The sequence below is a fragment of the Xyrauchen texanus genome, chromosome 14, assembly GCF_025860055.1.
Source record: "Xyrauchen texanus isolate HMW12.3.18 chromosome 14, RBS_HiC_50CHRs, whole genome shotgun sequence".
In the NCBI taxonomy this organism is placed as follows: domain Eukaryota; kingdom Metazoa; phylum Chordata; class Actinopteri; order Cypriniformes; family Catostomidae; genus Xyrauchen; species Xyrauchen texanus.
This window is the reverse complement of record NC_068289.1, coordinates 11894757-11915623: the sequence shown is the minus strand read 5'-3', so window position 1 is coordinate 11915623 and position 20867 is coordinate 11894757. Positions and strand designations below refer to the sequence as shown.

Genomic DNA, 20867 nt, shown 5'->3' with positions numbered 1-20867 from the left:
ATGGCTTCAGCAGAAGCATATTCCATCGATTTAACAACCTTGAAGCTCATGGTAGATTTATCTTTAAAGGTTTATAAGTTACCATTAATAATCAGTTCCTCTCTATAGATCATCGAAATTAATCTACAAAACTTAACATGAACTTGAACAATCATTTATATTATTGATTGATTCTGTAATTTGGCAGCTTTTGAGTCATAGGATTTCATTTTAGGAGCCAATGGATCCCTAATCATTTATTTAGTTTGGAGCCTTGCCTTCACTTTTGGTATATGGCACATTAGGACGGATAAGCATTTACACTACAAATGTGTTGTGGCATTCGTTTTTGACTACCTCTGAATATGGTAAGTGATCGGATCACAAAAGGTTTCGAAACCCTATTTACACCTGTATTTAGCAACTTGTGATCGGATCACCTGAGATGGATTTTAATACCAGGTGTAAATGGGGTCAGAGTGTATGAAATTTTCTTCCTAAGTGTCCTGGGATTCATAAGAAGATGAAGCCAGAAAAACCAAACCTTATTGTTACAGAAGAACCAAATCTGATCTAAGATGTTGAAGTTATGCTTTTAAAGATGGAATTGGATTTGGCGACCAATAGTGGATTTTACTGATACTGATAACTAAGTTGGGCAGTACCTGTCGATAACCGATTAATCAACCGATAGTTTTTAAAATTGATACTGAATGATTACTGAATTTCTTTTTGTGCAATAATATGATGCACCTGAAGTCTTCATATTGCAGTGAGGATACACGTGTTTCTCTCTGCTGCATGAAGATATTACTTTGCTTTCTCATGTCACTAGTTTTAAATATGCAACTTAGCTGGCTAACAAATGCATAAACGTGTCCAGCTGGATATAAACTAATACAAATAGATGGCAATTGATGGTAACAATCATGACATTTATACATTTGGGTAGGACTTTGTGAATTTTTGTCACATTTATTCTAACCGATTGAGGTTAGCTTTAATGTTCGCGTCCTCTCAGCCTTGTCGGTAAACATATTGCTGTTCTCTACTAATTCAGCATCTAGTCAACAAATTAATTACTTTATAATGATATGACATCGTGTACTGTAGTGTACTTTATACATACCTTTTCGTTGTTGATGATTTAAATCCGCATCTGAAGTGTTCCGCTCCATGCATAGTTGTCTCATGTGTAGACACAACACCAAGGAATCAGTGAAGTGATAGTTTTTATCTCTCTATAGTCTTATTTCTCTAGAGGCCGCTCTCATACTGTATAACAACAGCAGACCCTTCCCAGCCGCACCAGCACCAGACGCAACAGTGAAAAACAGTGTGGATTTTTGCCAATAACCGATAATGGCAGAAATCTGTTAACGGTGCCGAATAATGGGCAAAACCGATATATTGGTCGATCTCTAGTGAAATTGATAAAAAATAAAATGTAGGTTGTCAACCTGGTCTAATTGATTTTTGTGGGACCACCAGAAAAAAAATACAAAAAAATCCACCATCACTAGGACTTCACAAAAGATGATGCAAGACATCTCTTTGACAGCCCTAGGTTTTTTATATAGCTTCAAATTAGCTGTTTGAAGCCTAACACAAGTGGCTAAATACTGAATAAGCAATATAATGGTTATGTCATAAATGTGATCATTTTCTGAATGTTGTGTTTTGCAGCTTGGTTTCCAGTGATGGGCAAGATGGTCATAAAATCTATATAGCCACTATTAGCCTACTCTACTGAAATATTAGCTAAGCTATAAGCTTTCCTAATCGTAACTGATGCGTATAGTTTCCCTAACCCATTTGACACTTCATCAAAAAGAATGGACTCACAAACATGGTACATTCACACATTTTTCTGGTCAATAAAACTTACAGAAAATACCGGATCCAAGGCTTGATTTCTGAAATATTGTTAGGGAAAGTATAAAGTTGTAGCGAGTATCAACACAGTACCAGGTTTGCTTCTGCAAATCTACATGATTTAAAATTTAGATGAGAAACTGAGAAATGCAAGTGAACAAATGGCTTCATGATTTGTAAAGACGCAACCGCCCATCACTCTTGGTTTCCATAAATGGTCTAGTGGACTGGGGCGGGAGCTGTGCTTGTTGTGAATGTCAGGAGCCCTTCACGCTGAAGTTGTCGCAATTTGTTTTTCTTTGTAAACATGCACTAGATAGATGTCTGTAATCATTTCGCCAGTCTCGTTGTTTTCTTCAGTGTCTCGCACAGGATCAAAACGTTTTATCCGCTGTGTCAAGTTAAACTACTATCAATCTTCACTTTCACATTTTTCTTCATTTCATTTTAACAAATTTGCAGTCTTCATGCATATCGCCACCTACTGAGCAGGGAGGAGAATTTATACTAAAAAAGGGTTTTTGTGCTGAATTGCATTGTAGGTCTACGGCGAATTGTGTACTACATGTCATTTTCATTTGTCTGAGGTTACTGTAGATGTTTCTAGGGAATGAGACGTGTGTGCATTTATTCTTGCTGTGCATGTTACTGCAATAGTGCGCTTTTGAGAGTGACTTGCATTATGACCTAAAAGAGCTCTGGGAAGTCACCCGTTTTGATGGCTCTTGCAAGTCTAATGAATAATGGAGTGGATGTGCTGCATGTAGCTCCCTCACATTTCTGCTCTCCTTGTTACTTCCTCCCTCTATTTGAACGTTCTCTCTAGTTCTGTCTGTTCACTTTCTTCACCCTGTGTTGCATTGTTATGTATATTCTTTGGTTGAAATGTGTCTTGTGTCTTTGTTTGCCAAGGTTTCAGATCAGGCTCAGGAGGAGGAATTGCAGTTTTTTTATCATGTTCATCTCATGACCTCATTGATGCACTGTGTTCTCCCCTTATTTTCTGTAGTGGCTCACATGCTTGTCCGTACACATTCATAATGGCTCTGCAAATAGATTCTTATTTATTACCAATAAAACAATTGAATCGTTGACTTGACGTTTCCTGCAGTGTGCCATATATGTACTTAATCTAATTGTTGTTTACTTTTCATTCATATATAACTTGTTTATTATGACTTAATAATTGAGAGTGTAATATTTGTACTTTTGAAGTCTCATCTTATGACACCCGGTCGATCAGCGACTGTCAGCACAACCCTAATGTGCATTTCTCTCTATAAATTAACAAAATGTTCAGACAGTTTCCTTTCTGGTTTTTCCGACACATTTAGGATCATTACCGCTTTTGCCGGTATTGCTGCGGCTCGCTTCGTGCGTGCGCTTGTAAAATGTAGAATTTAAGGCTCATTATTACGGTATAGTATTTCTCTGTAATGTAGAACAGTGTTAGCAATGTTACTTATAACATTCTTTCTCAGCCCTGGAACTCAAACCATTTTCTGACGCCCCCCCAAAAATAGATAATTAAGCAATTCAATTTATATCCTAAGCGTGCAACAACTAGTCGACTAATGGCATAAACTAACGACTACTAGTCGACTAATGGCTTAAACTAACGACTACTAGTTGACTAGGAAAATCTTTGGTCAGGGGCAGCCCTACTCTAAACTAAAGCATCTCGTATTCAGATAAGATGCTATAATCTTAGTATGGCTCTTTCAGTAGAGCAGTTGAATCTTGAATGTAATATTTACTAATCCATAAACAATTTTGGTGACAGTGAAGTTCTTTACATTATCATTAGGAAATTCTTTACATATCATGAACAAACGATTAACAATTTTTCACAGCATGTATTGTTCATTGTTAGTTCAGAATGCATTAACTAATGTTAATATATAGAACTTATACACATTGCTTATAATGTGTTGGCATATGTACAGTAGAAAGTGTGCGTGTGTGTGCGTGTGTGCGTGTGTGTGTGTAAATTGATGTAAAAGCATTACCCTTTCTCATTAATCTTGCCCTGGATTTGAACATTTGTTTTCCATTTTTGTTTTTTATTTCTCATCAACTTCCTTTTTCCATATGTCACAAGTTTCAGCTCATCAACTTCCAATTTCCATATGTCTTACGTTTCGGCTCGTCAACTTCCTCTTTCCACATGTCACATGTTTCACTGTTGTGAAAGTCCTGCTGCACTCAATCTCCTTTCCATATCTTATCACACACAGACTCAAGTTGCTAAACAATACTCCAGTTCTTTAAACTAATTTCTAAGTGACATATTATTGGCCTGTTAATTTGTCATATAACATCTCTGGATTAAATTTTTTAAAGAAGATCTGCATTTATCAAAACTGTTTGTCTTATGTATACCCGATGTCCTCATTAAGCTGAGCCGTTGTTTACTGACTGTCAACTAAAATGGTATTGTATTTAAGACATTATGTATTCGCTTTCCTCTCTGTCTGTGTGTGTGTGTGTGTGTGTGTGTGTGTGTGTGTGTGTAAGTTAAATGTTTTTCATCCTCTCTTTCATTTAATAGTTGCTTAATAGTTTAATAGTGTAGCAAGACGTGACTTGTGGCTCAATGGCTGGTTCAGTTTGCTGTTTCTTGGTCACTGTTCTTACTTGGCTCAGCCAGCACTTGGCATTTGTGTGTGCAATATGCATCAGAGAGTCAGCGAACAAACTGTGGGCAGTCTTTGAGTGTTCCTTCTGAGGTTGAGACTAAGTCCAGAGGGACTTGTTTGAATTTACCAGTAAGGATTACCTCAGAGAAATTTTCCCAACACATCGTACATCACCAGCAGCATCTGAAGGTCAGAGCCATTGCTGTAGTGTGCTGAGGTTGGGAAACTGGCTTCCTCTTTCAACCAGAACCTTTCTGCCAAAAGTACACATAGTAAAAACAGAACCAAAAACACACAGAAATGTATGTTCATCTTTGGTTTGAAGCTTTTGAAGTGACATCATATGCTTTTGGTTTCTTTTCAAAAGACTGTTATTGTCTCTAATTGTTTTTGTTGTTGTTTTTTTTTTGTCTTTCAGGGACAGACAAACTAATTGAGGGTCAATGGAGTTAAGGAAATAGGAAATACACCGAGGTAACAAGCCTGTGTCTTTGTGTTTTTTTTGTGTTTTTTTTTTTAACACAACATTGCCTACCAAAAGACTGTTATGACGCCTGGTGTTCTCGTATCTAAATTGAGATTTGCAGTTTGTGAAAAGAAACATGACACTGAAGCATGTCAGAGTATGACTGATCTCAGGGGAGACAACCATAAGAAGAGATGTCTTTCCTGTTTTTGACATGTGTCAATAGGTAATATACTGTAAATGTTAGACTCCCAAATATTACTTTTGCAAGTTGAAAAGATCATAAGAACAGGGAGACCTGCAAGCGATGACAATGCCCCCACAAAGCCCCCCACTGAACATCGTGTCTGTCTGAGGTTACATAAAGAGACCGAAGCAATTGAGACAGCCAAACTAGATCTGTGATCTGAAGAACTGTAGTGAATTCTCCAAGAAGCTTGGAATATCCTATCTGCCAGCAACCAAGACAAACTGTTTCCAGGTGTACTTAGTAGAATTGGTGCTGTTTTAAAGGCAAAGGTAGTCACACTAAATATTGATGTAGCTTTTTTATGTTTACTGGACTTTGTATGATGTTAATTAATCTATTTATGGCATTATTTTGAAGACATCCTCTGTATGCAATATTTTACACAAGTGCCTATGTGTGTATGTATATTAATATATATATATATATATATATATATATATATATATATATATATATATATATATATATATATATGTATATATATTACAATATCACACGAGCAAGAGTGCAATATGGCCCTACATCATCACTACTGCAGCCAAATCACAGCAGTGCTGATTTAGGGCCATATACTGAAGCGCGATTGCGAGTGTGATATTGCTTATATACAACAGTTCAATGAACAAGTACATTTAAAAAAATTAGGAAGAACTGAGTACGGTCATAAACGCATTTGTGCATGGAACAATGCACACGACGGATCAGAATCTGCTGTTGCTGGTTCAAAACAAATGATGTGTCAAAGCCTCCATTAGTAATTCAGAAATGTCACGTTAGAAATATTATCACAGCTTGGGCTTGGGTTGTTTCTAACAAGTTATTGGAGAAACAAGGATGTGTGTGTGTGTGTGTGTGGAGAGAGAGAGAGAGAGAGAGAGAGAGAGAGAGAGAGAGAGAGAGAGATGGAGCGTGTGCGATCACCTATTGTTAATGATGCTGTAGTGTCTTAGTCAGCTCTCTGAGGATAATGTCATTTTGCTTACATTTGTCCTATTTTCTCATTGGGGAAAAAAAGCCATCCAAGTTGGGGTATTCCTCCCTAGTTTACAATAGCCATGGTGCAAGTGCTTTCACAAGGTCCTCTGCCATTTTGAATGGTATGTTCTCTCCAATGTAGAAATTCCAGAAAGAGATAAGCACCTTTAATTTGTGTAATTAATCAGTCTGTTGTATCTCTCAGCTGTGATGAGCCTTAATGCTGAATTCTTAGTTTAAAGGAGTTAAAAGCTATTTCCTAGCTTTTGTAGTTTAGTATTAATACAAGAGATCATGGAGAGCTTTTGAATGTAAACACTGAGTGATGCTGACTCGCTTCACGTCACCAACTGGCTTATATTACACACAAAAATTTTATTTTGCCATCACCGGCTAAAATATGTAATGATACAATATTGCATGTAAGACAGATAGCTCAACACATCTGTACTACTCTTACTCTTTGGAACAGCACGAACACAAGCGGAGTGATACACACACACAGTGAAGCGTCCAAGTGCTGATGGTGGGAGACCATCAGTACTCATGGAACATCTCTCGTCCAATCAGATTTGAGGACTGGAACTAAAGTGGAACTGTTGTGTGCATGTATATTTTATATGTATATAATATTTATATATATGTGCATGTAATGATACATAAATGATACAATACGATATATAGCCTCACGGTACGATAAAATACGATGCGAGCACCCACAAATGTTTTGTATGTATTTGACATAAATGTCTTATAAATCATAAATGTCATAAAACTGTTTTGACATTGGCAACAAAAAACAGAGCTCTAAGTAACTTAAACAACAGCTGTGCATTTATTTTGATGATTGTTGAGAAAAACTAATATGAACTCACAATTTTCATGTTTTTCTTGGGAAAATAAATTCATCTACACTCTTATTTATATTTCACTTCTCACAATACCTATAATTTCAAAGCAGCTTTATAGAAAATCATGCGTTGTTGTCTGAAAGCCCCATGTTTACAAGCTGAAGTGACTGTAGCAAAGAGAAAAACTAATTTCAATGTTAGATAGAGGTGGAAATAATCACTAGAGGAACCTGGGCTCTGGTTTTACAATATATTTTCATAATCCAATATTATTAATTGGCTTGAGCAATTGAGATATTGATCAGAAACTTTGCATGTAAACTTTACCGCTGTTATTATTGGCTTCGTTGCTAGTTCGAAAATGTCACTTTAGAACTAGAAACGGAGGATTGCACTGCTTTACTCGAGGACTTACTGGCATAATAAGGTAGTGCGTTTGTGCATGTGTGTGTGAGTTTGTGTGTGAGTTTGTTTTTGAAGGATCGAAAGAGAGAAATTTAGAAACTGAGATCGCTTATAGGATTACCTTTTTTGTTGCAGCTCTCGTCAGAAGTAACATTGCTTCAAAATCACCAAGATGTAAGTTTAAGCACTTCTCTGCAGCAGCGAGTGTCACCATATTTCGGTTGTAAACCTTAACAACTATTTTCAGCTCCACTGAGATGCAGGTGTGCCCTGACATGACGGCTCTGTTTTTCACTTGCGAGTGATTGTGTCCATTATGCGTATAACGTATGTGTTCACGTGTGTGAGAGTTTAAGAGAGGGGGAGGGGGACCACAAGGTTGTTTTCCCACAGACATTTCAGATAATACAGAAACTGTTGTTTTGATCAAGTGTATCTAATTTTGATACAGCTCAAGACTTCGTTGCTTGTTTGAAAACATCACATTAGAATTAGTATCGGAGGATGTGCTGATTTTCGGTATTGGAGTAAAAAGTTAGTACGTGTGGGTGTGTGCGTGTGAGAGAGAGTGAGAGAAAGAGAAACTGAATTGCCTCTGTTTAAAGTGGCTCTCGTCAGGAATAACATCGCTTCAAATTGCCAAACTGTAAGTTTAAAGGGTTAGTTCACTTAAAAATGAAGTGATGAATGCGGAAGCGTGTGCTGTTTGCAGCAAAGGAAAATGCCGAAAAGAAGTGAGTTGTGTTAGCTACAGGTATATTGTAGATTTGTATTAGTCTTAAAATGGTGCGTTCGTGTGTCTATCCAGTCATTCCAATCGTCCATTCATGGAAGCAAAACCTCTGTTGGCATTACCTCGCATTTCCTGCATGAGCACCACCACATATCCCGTATTCTCCTTCTACCAAATTATTTGTCTGTGCCGCTGCTGCAGCCTCCTCCATCTCCTGGAGTTCCTGGTTGGTGTTCTCTGGTTCAAACAAATACGACTGGTCAAAAAACTCAATCTCCTCTTATATTTTTCTTTAAAAATCCTTGTTGTTGTTTTCTAATTTGTGACCGGCATTTTGTTTTGCTCTATCTTCTGCGCTTCCCTGTTCATATCACTGTAGCTTACAACGCCTATGTCATATGCCGGAACTTGACTCTCTTGTGAACGTGCTAACAGCCGTTACCGAAAGCCAGTAATTTGAGTTTATAAAGTTATAAATATGGATATTTTTTCTTACAAAAATGTATTGCTTCGCTTTAGAAGGCCTTTATTAACTCCCATTATAAAGCTGGGAATTAGATTTTTCCGAATTTTATTTGATTTGTTTTTGTTTATATAACTCTGATTGTGTTTGGCTGAATGTAGAAAGTCATATACACCTAGGATGGCTTGAGGATGAGTAAATGATGGGATGATTTTCATTTTTGGGTGAACTAACCCTTTAAACCTCAGCAGCAGCGAGTGTCACCATTCTTGTTTATAGCTTTTCTATTTCTAAACAACTTTTTACAATCCCATTGAGTCACAGCGATACGCTTACTTTGCTTCCGATAGAGTTTGTGTGAGAGAGGTAGCCAACGGTGCTTTCCACTATAGCTATGAGGCTGATTAGGGCGAAAATACATTGAAACATTAAAAGTTACACATGCTAAAAGTTATTTTGCATAAAAGAAACTGTTGTATTGATCAAGTCATGGGGTTGCGGCTCTATTTGTTGGTCACTACTCGAGTCTCAATATATATGTGTGTGTGTGCGCTCGCACGCATGCGCATTGGTATGTAGGTGTGTGAGCATGTGTAAGTCCAGGTGTGACGAGGGAGCGTGAAGGCTCTTTTTAACGGAAATATAAATAAATCTAGCATATTTTAGACATTATTTGACGTTCGTAACTGATTTAGTATAACCATTGTCTTTGTTTTAATTGGTTATTTTGTTGTGGTAGCATGTAGGTTTCTTTGAAATAACTGAAATAATTTGGCAAAGTGATATGGAACTGTTATGCATTCAAGTCCTGGAACTACTTCATAGCCGTGCGTTTCCTTGAAACATTATTGCACACCTAAGGAACGTCTGTGAACCAATCAGAATCAAACATTTAACAGACACGTGGTATAAGATACAATATTTTTTACACCCCTAATATATGTCAATTATATATAGTATGTAATAAGTATCCTGTATAAAGTACATATAGTAAGTACTTGAGCAAAATATTAATTACATTTGTGTTAAAAACATTTTAGTGAGAATCTCAAATTAATTTCAAAGTGGAAATGTATCTATTATCAACACTAATCACAGGTTCAATTTTGAAACATGTTATGTCCATGAATAATCTCAAGAATCAGTGTGTTTGCATTTTTAAGGGAAAATGTGAAATTAACTGGTTGTGTCTTGTCGTAGGCCTCCTGCCCCTGCTGAGTGGAGCAGCGCGTGGCTAAGAGGACTGCTGGGAAATGAAGTCCAGTCTGAAACAGTGGCGACGGCTGGCCCTCGGGCTTATGCTGCTCTGGGTGCTGGTCTTCCTGGCTCTCCTCTCCTACTTTATGGAGTCCCGAGTGGATGAGTCTCACACTGTGGGTGCTCTCTCCCATACGGACACCCGCCGTCTGACCTCACTGCAAGGCAACCCCCGCACCATTATAGCCAGCCATTTGGGGCTTGCCACCTCCTCCACGCCCCCTGCCTCCATCAACACTCAACAGGAGAAAAACCAAAACCCCAGTCCCGATTCCCAGCCTAGTCCACTCAAACAGGACACCTACCCCAATGCAGACCACCAGAGCCAAGACGTGGGCTCAAGATCAGGCGCTGTGAGTCGCAACCCTGAAAGACAAGAGTACAATCAGGATTCACCTCAACAGGATGAAAATGATGAGAATGAGGGAGTGGTGGGTGGGGAAGATGATGATGATGAAGAAGAAGAGGAGGATAGAATGAGGACAACTAAACGGGCAGTAGGGATTAGGCAAGATAACTCTGACCCAGAGGAGTACTACGAACCGAGATCGAAGTCTGTAGTGCATGGGCTTTGGAGAGGGAGCTTGTCTGTGGGAATGCTTAGTCCACGTCTCCAGAGGGCTATAAAAGACTACCTGAATAATAATAAACATGGTGTGGCCTACAGGGGGCACCGGAATGCCCAACAGAGTGGCCAAGAAGTACTGTGTGAGATGAAGAAGAGAGGGAAGGTTAGAACTTTGGATGGGGCCGAGAGACCTTTCTCCAACTTAGGCTGGGAGAAGATTGTACCTGACTTTCCCTTAAACCAGCTCTATCGGTCAGGCTTCCAGACCTGTGCAGTGGTCACCTCTGCAGGAGCTATGCTCCACTCTGGACTTGGCAAGGAGATTGGTGAGTGAGAGAGTGAAGTTGAAGGGTTAGTTCACCGAAAGATTCTGCCATTTACTCACCTTCAAGCCCTTCCAAACCCATATGGCTTGTCTTTGGTGGAATACAAAAGAAGGACTGACAGCCTCAGTCACCATTCATGTTCACTGAATGGGAAAATTAAATTAAAGTAAATTGTGACTGAGACTAGCATTTTGCTTAACATATCCTGTGATTCATTCTAAGGAAGAAAGTCCATATGGGTTTGGAGTCTGGTTTCACGATGACATACATCAATCACTATGTTACTGTGTTACTACATGATAATAATATGCAACAAAGTCGGAAAAAACAAAGAAAGCGTGGAAAAATGGTACGCTGTTTCTCCCAGATGCAGATAAAATTTAATCTAAGAATGAACGCAACATTTCAAACAGAATTATCTGATATTTTAATGGATTTCATGTATCCGCTTTCAGGACGGATTGCATTTACACCTCAAATGCGATGTGATCACATGCATCTTTAACCACATTCCTTTGTGGTTTCTGTGATCCGATCACAAAATATTTTAGATCCTGCTTAGACCTGTATTTAGGACTGACCTAATGTAATTGGATCACCCAAAACGCATCTTAATACCACATGGAAACGGGGTCTTGGATCATTAGCTTAACTATAACTTAGTTAACGTTATTGACAGAAAACGGAATTGTTGTGCAATTGCAGTTTTGAGTATATGTGCGTAATTTGAACAAAGCTTGTCCAATCAGATTTCAAAACTATATACATATTAAAAAAACATTGCTATGGCAACAGTGGTGTCTGTATAATATTTTTGTGGTATTCTCTAAACTGTTTCATCCTCCTAGGTGTTAGTTTTTCATTAATGCTTTAGATTCCTGATGAAAGTATTGGATTAGGGTCACAATTTCATGTTATATATAGTTGCTTGTTTTGATGGATTTAGCTTGGATCCAAACCAAAATAGGTCTTCTTATCTGGCATTTTTAGAATAGGCCCCTAAAGGAAGTGATGCTAATCTTTTTTGAGAAAGCGATAAAGAAAGGCCTTGTTTGGTAGGGTGGAGAAGCTGTTCTCTCTGAATCTTTTTGCTTGAGGTTTTTGGTTTCTGTGATGATGCTAGTTTCTCTGAATGGGTCAGTGGGATGCTGATGCCCTTTACGGTTGCATAGTCATGAGTTTCACAGGGCACACAAAGAGCCCAAATTCTTCCAACTTTGGCATCTATGGTTGCGGAGTGGTAATGGCTGTAAGAAAGGAGCTTTCATTGTTTCTCAGGACAATAGCAACTGTAGAGTTTCATCAACATTTGTGATGTTAGTTTTTTTAAATGACAAAAATATACATTTTTTTGAATAATTTAATATAGTTTTATATTTTTGTCAAGATTCTAATAAAATTCCGCTCTATTTTCCGTTGGGTGATTTTCCTTTTTTGTATGGGAAACACTAGTGTATAATTATTGGAGTACATGTTGTTTATCACATCAAGTATTCCCAGTTATCAGCATTGATATCCAGATTTGATTAACATGTTATCACCTCAATCACAAAAATTGCAATCTCCCAGATGTTTCTTGTTTTGGCCCAAACTGTATCTACTGTACTACCCTAGTTGTTGATCTTTATCTTCCACCTAGTGGTAATGCAGTGACTTTGCCTCAAAAAACATATTGAGAAGACTAGTTTAGTACACTTTCTTACTCCAGTGAATATTTCTTCTGGGAAGGTTTATTTTTGAAATTTCTGTTTAAAAATGTATAAAACCCAGCCATAATGTGACAACTTGCTTCAACCTTTACATTTGTAAAAAATTACTCTTGTCATAGCAACATATTTCAACATTTCATTTAAATCTATTTTCATTATATCGTTGACCCTTGCCTTAATATATACAAATGTGGTTTTATTGTATTCCCTTATTTACCCAACTGATATTATAACACACACACACACACACACACACACACACACACACACACACACGCAAGCATGTATGTACACTGGCGGCTAAAAGTTTGGAATAATGAACAGATTTTGCTGTTTCGGAAGGAAATTGGTACTTTAATTCACCATAGTGGCATTCAACTGATCAAAAAGTATAGTTAGGACATTACTGATATAAAAAACAACGTCACTATTGAAAAAATATATATATCAAATATCCTTGAGTAATCATGCTAAATTGCTAATTTGGTACTAGAAAATAATTTGCCATTATATCAAACACAGCTGAAAGCTATTTGGTTACATGAAGCTTAACATTTTCTTTGTGTTTATTTTTGATTTGCCACAGTATGCAATAGACTGACATGTCTTAAGATCAATATTAGGTCAAAAATGGCAAAAAAGAAACCGCTTTCTCTAGAAACTCATCAGTCAATCCACTATAGTCTTCAAAGACAAAGGACAACTGGCTCTAACAAGTACAGAAAGAGATGTGGAAGGCCAGATATACAACTAAACAAGGGGATAAGTACATCAGAGTCTCTAGTTTGAGAAATGGGCACCTCATATATCCTCAGCTGACAGCTTCATTGAATTCTACCCGCTCAACACCAGTTAGTAAAGACAGTAAAGAGAAGTCTCAGAGGTTCAGGCCTTATAGGAATAATGGCAAAGAAAAAGCCACTTTTGAAACAGAAAAAAAAAAAAAGATTAGAGTGGGGAAAGAAACACAGACATAGGAAAAAAGAAAATTGGAAAAGAGTGTTATGGATCTTAAACAAATTGAGCATTTGTGGGATCAGCTAGACTGTAAGGCGCGTGAGAAGTGCTCAACAAGACAGCCACATCTATGGCAAGTGCTACCAGTGTATAATTCTAGTTTGAAAATAATGAACTTATTTCAGAGGGTTTTGAACTAGGCGTTTTCAAACCAACATCTAAAAACCACTGCTAGAGAAAACCAGCATTTGTTTTGTTTATTTAGACTTTTTGCTCAAACCATTTTAGTTACTATATTTAGCACTTGTGACTTCTGACCCCTATAGCACATGTATAATGTGTGACATGTAACCATTTGTAATATGACAGAATAATGTTGAAGTAGCAGAAAGATTTGTTCTTTTACCATTCTGACTTATTTTCACACTCTGTGTCTGTAAAATTTCTAGCTATACCTCTCACACACACAGGCTCTATTTTTTCTGTCCTGATATGACTCATATTCTCTCAGGAGATTGATGTCTCTGTCAAAATTTTGGGGACATGCTCAATGTCAAACACAAATTTACTGCTTTGAAAATAGTGCTTGTTGATGAATGCCAATAAACGGCATGTCAGCTGAACCGAGAGATGGATGAGAAGGCTTGAGGCTTCCATCAAGATCAGTCATTGTCACAAAAAATTATATTTATCATTTACTACTTTCTCTCTTTCTGTATAGTGTGTGTGTGTGTGTGTGTGTGTGTGTACTTAAATACTTTTTTTATTTTTACTCACATTTTAGAATAATAGTAAAGTCATCGAAACTATGGAATAATAGAAATGGAAATATGGGAATTATATTGTGAATAAACCAAATCCAAAATAAATGAAAACTGTGTAATATTTTAGCATCTTCAAAGTAGTCACCCTTTGCCTAGAATTAGCAGACAAGTAATCTTGACATTTTCTCAACCAACTTCTTGAGGTTTCACCCTGGGATGATTTTTAAACCGTAAAAAAAACTGGATGTTGGGCACTTATTGTCTTGTTTTCTTTATTATCATCAAACAAGATCACCAAGTCATCAATTAAATTTTTTTTTTTTTTTACATCGATAATTTCTGTTTTATAAATAAATACATTTACATAGTGGCACAATTATATTTTTGTCTACAAAACTAATTTCAAACATTTAATCATACACCTTCAGATCAAGATATTTTTAAGATCATGAGAAACATTTCAGTCAAGTGACCCCAAACTTTTGAACACACACACACACACACACACACACACACACACACACACACACACACACACACAGACACAGAGAGAGAGAGAGAGAGAGAGAGTGTTTGTGTGTTTTGAACAAAGGTGTTTTTAGTTCAGCAAACATTTCCACTAGAGGGCACTGTGGATTTAGACAACATAAAGTAATTGCAGTGAGCATGGGTTTAATGTAGTGCTGTTCATCGGCTGGAACACCGTACTGAAATGCAGTAAAGACAGTGTTTTCTGCAGCAGCGCTGCCCTCTACTGGGTCAAAAGCGTAAAACACACAAACAAATGACACTTATGAGCCTGCTCTGTTGAATCTACAGCGTGAAACAGACAGCACTTCCGGTATGTCCAATTTAGATTCTTTTGAATCTACAGCACGAAACATGCAGCGCTTCCAGGCAAGTCCAGTATAGTATTAATCTTCTAACTCGAAATTTAGAAAGAACTGTTGAAGTTTTACCAGTTTGAAGTACAGTATTAGACAACGGAACACAGTCTAAACTGTCTCTGGAACGGTTACTGTTATGTCATGTGACTTTAGACCTGAGAGACTGCAGTTAATGGTCTGTTTGTTCATATGACAATGTTTAATTAAAGATACATGAGTTTTGTAATTTAAGGAATATATATATATATGTATGAGTGGATTGATTGATTGATTGATTGATTGATTGATTGATTGAATTAAATATGCCATCACATTTCTTGTTTTTTATAGATATATTCCAGATATTGCCAGTTAGGATCAATTATTGGATTGGATATATTTCTCTAAAAAGTCAGCAAACACACCTTTTACAAAAAATTTTTTAAATTGATTTCTGATTTGTAATATGTTCTCTGTAGAAATCTTAAAGGATCTCATAATTTGGCAACAGACTGCAGAAGAGAGTTAATCCAATAAGAATTGCATTTCTCATTTTCAAATCATTCTTCCTCAAAAGTACAGAAAGAAAAACTGGAATCATTTCTGGAACGTTTAAATAACCGGAATAGTTAATTTCCTAACGATTTCCATCCCTAAATTGTCTCTACTTAAGTTTTCAAGGAATCCTTGCTTTAACACTTAATGTGGATTTATCTACATAACATGCCTTACATAAGACACTTCCTGTTTTATACAAAAGACATGTATTTTTTGCCTTTTTAATTGACTGATATAATATGTAAAGAGAGAAATTGTTTTACACATTAAAGGGATAATTCACCATAATTTTATCACCCTCATGTCCATCAAAATATTAATGACTTCCTCTCTTCCACGGATCTTGAAAGAGATATTTTGTAGAATGTTACATGACTCTTTTCTATACAATAAAATTTAATGGGGAAAAAAGTTTTGAGCTCCAAAAAGAACAAAAATGCACAACTGTGTAGTATGGAATGATTAAATGAAAGACATCCAACCAATAGAAAGCTCAGAATGTAGTTTAGTTATAAATTCTGAGGAACTTTGTTCTCTTAAACAGGCTGCTAGCAGCAGTGCCTCTGTTAGGGTTAGTTGGAATGAAGAGCTGTTAGAATAATGATTGACTGTGCGGTGTGATTGTAAGGAGCAGGTTTACCAGAGCTTTTGCATGGTTATTGATTACTGGCCACTGTCCCTCACGTTTCCAGGAATACTTGAGGGTAGCCTGCATTGTACATTATAATAACCATTAAGGTATGGGCCATTATATAGCAGAATTTAATTGTCAAGAATCAGGATTGACATCAGTCAGATTGACAGCCCTACGACTTTTTGGAATGACTTCCATGCATTAAAGGTATTTTATTAATCCTCTGTTTGGGAATTAAGCAGCATTGGTAGACTCTAAGGGTCTCTAAGAGTAATTAATGAGTAATTTTAGGGTAGAAACGCGTGGTACTGAGTGGATGACTTGTGAGTGTGACAATAAAATAGGAGAAAATATAGACAATATTTAAAATTAATTGAGCAGCAATAAATCTTTCTGTGAAAAGTTATTTTTAGAAGGTAATATAAAAGTAATACTATTGCTTTTCCATGAAATGAGTAGCATTATCTGATTACAGCTTTAAAGCAATAAATAGTCAGTTGTAGTGGATTACTTTTGAGTAACTTACCCAACACTGGATTTGAGGAAGATATTTTTTATTATTATTTATTTGTTTTTGTTTCTCCCCTTTTCTCACTACTTAGTAGGTCCTCTTGGTAACATGGTTACTCACCTCAATCCGGGTGGTGTAGGACAAGTCTCAGTTGCCTCTGCTTCTGAGACCTTCAATCCGTGCATCTTATCACGTGGCTCGCCTTGCATGACACCGCGGAGAATCACTGCATATGGAGACTCATGCTACTCTCCGCGATCCATGCACAACTTACCACGTGCCCCATAGTGAGTGAGAACTACTAATCACGACAACGAGGAGGATACCCCATGTCACTCTACCCTCCCTAGCAAACGGGGCAATTTTGTTGCTTAGGAGACCTGGCTGGAGTCACTCAGCACATCCTGGATTCGAACTCGTGACTCCAGGGGTGGTAGTCGGCATCAATACTTGTTGAGCTACTCAGACCCCCACTTACATAGATAACATATTTAACATTGAAGTATTTGGGTGATACTTAATGACATTTACTAATCTTGAGAAATGATTTTGAACTAAATTTGAACTGAATAATAGACTTCAAAGATTCTCCATATTTTCTTATTTTTTTACATTACTTATTTTAAGGTTCTCACATCCTATAACAATTTGCTATAAAAGCGTGAAAGGTGCAATTAATTTTTAGATGCTATGATTCTCTGAATGGTGTGCACAGCATTCATTCTTAGTAACACTAATTATTGTTATTCTAGACTCCCATGATGCAGTTCTGCGTTTTAATACAGCTCCTACAAAGGGTTATGAAAAAGATGTTGGAAATAAAACCACCGTACGCATCATCAACTCTCAGGTGAGTGCCATTTCATGTTTTCAGTTTTCACAAATAGTACTGGGACTATGTGTGAATCAGCCACTTAAAAGAACAAGATCACATTTGAACACACTTCTGGTTCATGTGCTCTGGTTGAGTATGTATAGCTGTGAGTCTTAATTTTCTAGCTGACTTATGCTTGCTGAAGAAATGAAAGCACAAAGCATGCTGACAGGCACTGCTCTTTGTACACTGAGTTTAATACATTCCATTTAATGTTGCTAAATGGACATTGGAAAATAACACGTTTGTTTGCTTGAAGTTGTGACTCATATAACAAGTAATTCGCCCAAAACCAATGTACTGTTTCATCATTTACTCACCCTCTTGGTTTCCAAACCCATATAATTTGCTTTCTGCTGTGGAACACAAAAGTAGATGTTTGGAAGAGACATTTTTTTACATTCTATGCGCAAAATCACATGCCGGGGCTGTAAAGCTCCAAAAAGCACCATCAAATATCTAAAAAGTAATCCATACAACTTAAAGGGATAGCTCACCAAAAATGAAAATTCAATCATAATTTACTCACCCTCATGCCATCCCAGATGTGTATGACTTACTTTCATCTTTTGAACACAGATGAAGATTTTTAGAAAAATATCTCGGCTCTGTAGGTCCTTAAATGTGTGAATGGGTATAAAAACTTTAAAGCTCCAAAAATTTCTTAAAGTCAGCAGAAACTTACAAGACTTCAGTGGTATTATCCATGTCTTCTGAAACAATCTAATTGATTGAGAACAGACCAAAATGTAACTCCTTTTTCATTGTACATCTTGCCATTGCTCTCTCAAGGCACAATCATGATTTCAAGCTTGATTACACTTCCTAGTGCTTGACACATGCGCAGAGCACTAGATGACTAGACTAGAAAAACCGGTCCCCGGACACGCCATCGCCTGGCCCTCAGCCACTCCTCTGCCCCCTGGTGGATGACAGCCGCTCCTCCCCTGGAGTCCTCCTCCTCCTGCGGGATGGTAATGGTTCCTTCACATCCTGGCGGACGGCAGCGGCTCCCGGCAGAAGGCAGTAGTTCCTCCGTCTCCCGGTTGACAGCAGCGACTCCTCCGATCCATGGTGGATGGCAGCGGCAAGGACCCTACGACATCCCTCCTCTTTCCTGGGTTTCAGCACCAGTGTAACGAGGTTCACGAGATGGGAAAGGAGGAGGCGGGAACCAGCAGAACAATCAACATAACTTTAATGACATAAATCAACTTAAACAGACACACACACACACACAGCAATCGCGTGTCTCTCTCTCTCTCGAACTGGCACCTCTGGCTCAGCTTTATCCCGCTCCTGGCTGATTAGGACAATTCAACACCGGCCTTGCATCCTCATGGCCTGGCCATGCCCTCCTCCTTGTCACAGTTGTAGTATTATTATTATTATTATTATTATTATTATTATTAGGGCTGTTGATTTAATGCGTTAATTCAGTGCGATTAATTGTATAAAAAAATAACGTGTTAAAAGTTACGCAATCAATCGCAATTCCTGCACTGATATGGAAGATTCCTGAGAAATGCAAGCTTGCAGTACCACATGTTTACTCCAGAGGGCAGTAAGTGAAACTTCAGCTGTGTGGCGATGTGCAGTTTATACAGTGAAGAAAAACACCCTTGAGCAGCAGAACAACACAAACATGCGTTACATTCTTGCGTTCAAAACACTTGATAGAGCGCAAATTCGAACTAAGAGATCTCAAGATGTGTTCTAAGTATTAAACTATATTTAACTTGACACAGTAACCTAAAACATTTATGTTTATGATGCAACGCACCCGAGATGCTACACAAGCATGTCTGATGCAGATGTTCATTGACGGGTCCTTAAACAAGCCCTTATAATACATCTCCAACTGATTGACAAATTCACTTGTGAAATGGATTGCTGTGAACTATATGCCAATAATTGTCTTATGTTCAATAATATGGTAGCAAACAATACATTGTATATTAAAGCCGCTTTTGTATGGCCTTATCAATGATTAACTCTTCTGCCACAAGAATGTAATGCATTTTAATTATCTGAATATGTTTTTATTTATATATATATATATATATATATATATATATATATATATATATATAATTTTTAATATTTAAAGATAACTATGTATAATTATTTCATCATTATATATTGAATTATTGTTATATGAGGGCTTTCTCAGCATATATTTGTATATGCGATTTAAATGTGATTAATTAATTGGGACACCATGTAATTAATTTAAGATTTTTAATCGATTGACAGCCCTAGTTATTACCTGTAAGCAATATCACAAACGCAAGCAGCCTTGTGCCACAGGTAATCAGATATTTTCATTTTATGTTACCAAAAACAGAAAAACGCATAATTTGTATCTGTACATCTTTATGCAGGTCTTTTAATTAAGTCATTTTCTGTGTAATTTCATCAAAAATCTGAGGCTTTTTATTTGTTGATTTTAATGTTAACCGAGATACCAGGGCTGGTATCATACCAAAGCCAAATCTTTGGTACCGGAGCACCCCAAATATATATATATCTGGAAAGTCTTCACAGTGCTTCACTTTTTCCACATTTTGTTATGTTACAGCCTTATTCCAAAATGGATTAAATTCATTATTTTCCTCAAAATTCTACAAACATTACCCCATAATGACAATGTGAAATAAGTTGGTTTGAAATCTTTGCAAATTTATTAAAAATAAAAAAAATAAAAAAAATCACATGTACATAAGTATTCACAGCCTTTGCCATGGCACTCAAAATTGAGCTCAGGTGCATCCTGTTTCCACTAATCATCCTTGAGATGTTTCTACAATTTGATTGGAGTCCACCTGTGGTAAATTCAGTTGATTGGACATGATTTGGAAAGGTACACACCTGTCTATATAAAGTCTCACTGTTAACAGTGCATGTCAGAGCACAAACCAAGCCATGAAGTCCAAGGAATTGTCTGTAGACCTCTGAGTCAGGATTGTATCGAGGCACAGATCTGGGCAAGGGTACAGAAAAATTTCAAACTATGGAATAACATAAATGGAACTATGGGAATTATATTGTGACTAAACAAAATCCAAAATAAATAAAAACTGTGTTGTATTTTAGCATCTTCAAAGTAGTCACCCTTTGCCTAGAATTTGCAGACGTGAACTCTTGACATTTTCTCAACCAACTTCTTGAGGTTTCACCCTGGGATGCTTTTTAAACAGTATTGAA

The 20867-nt window shown here is 37.1% G+C and overlaps 1 protein-coding gene across 2 annotated transcripts in view; it reads left to right on the top strand.

Annotated features, from left to right (window-relative positions):
• The window catches only part of LOC127654829 (beta-galactoside alpha-2,6-sialyltransferase 2-like), an 85958-nt gene that overhangs the window by 47451 nt on the left and 17640 nt on the right, over positions 1 to 20867 (top strand). Inside the window, exons 2-4 of one of the 2 annotated variants that reach the window (XM_052142292.1) lie at positions 4912 to 4967; positions 9837 to 10787; positions 17539 to 17636. In XM_052142292.1, the coding sequence (XP_051998252.1) occupies positions 9890 to 10787; positions 17539 to 17636 (996 nt within the window). In that variant the 5' untranslated portion in view covers positions 4912 to 4967; positions 9837 to 9889. The remainder of the gene's footprint in view (positions 1 to 4911; positions 4968 to 9836; positions 10788 to 17538; positions 17637 to 20867) is intronic. The other variant, XM_052142293.1, reaches the window with a different exon arrangement.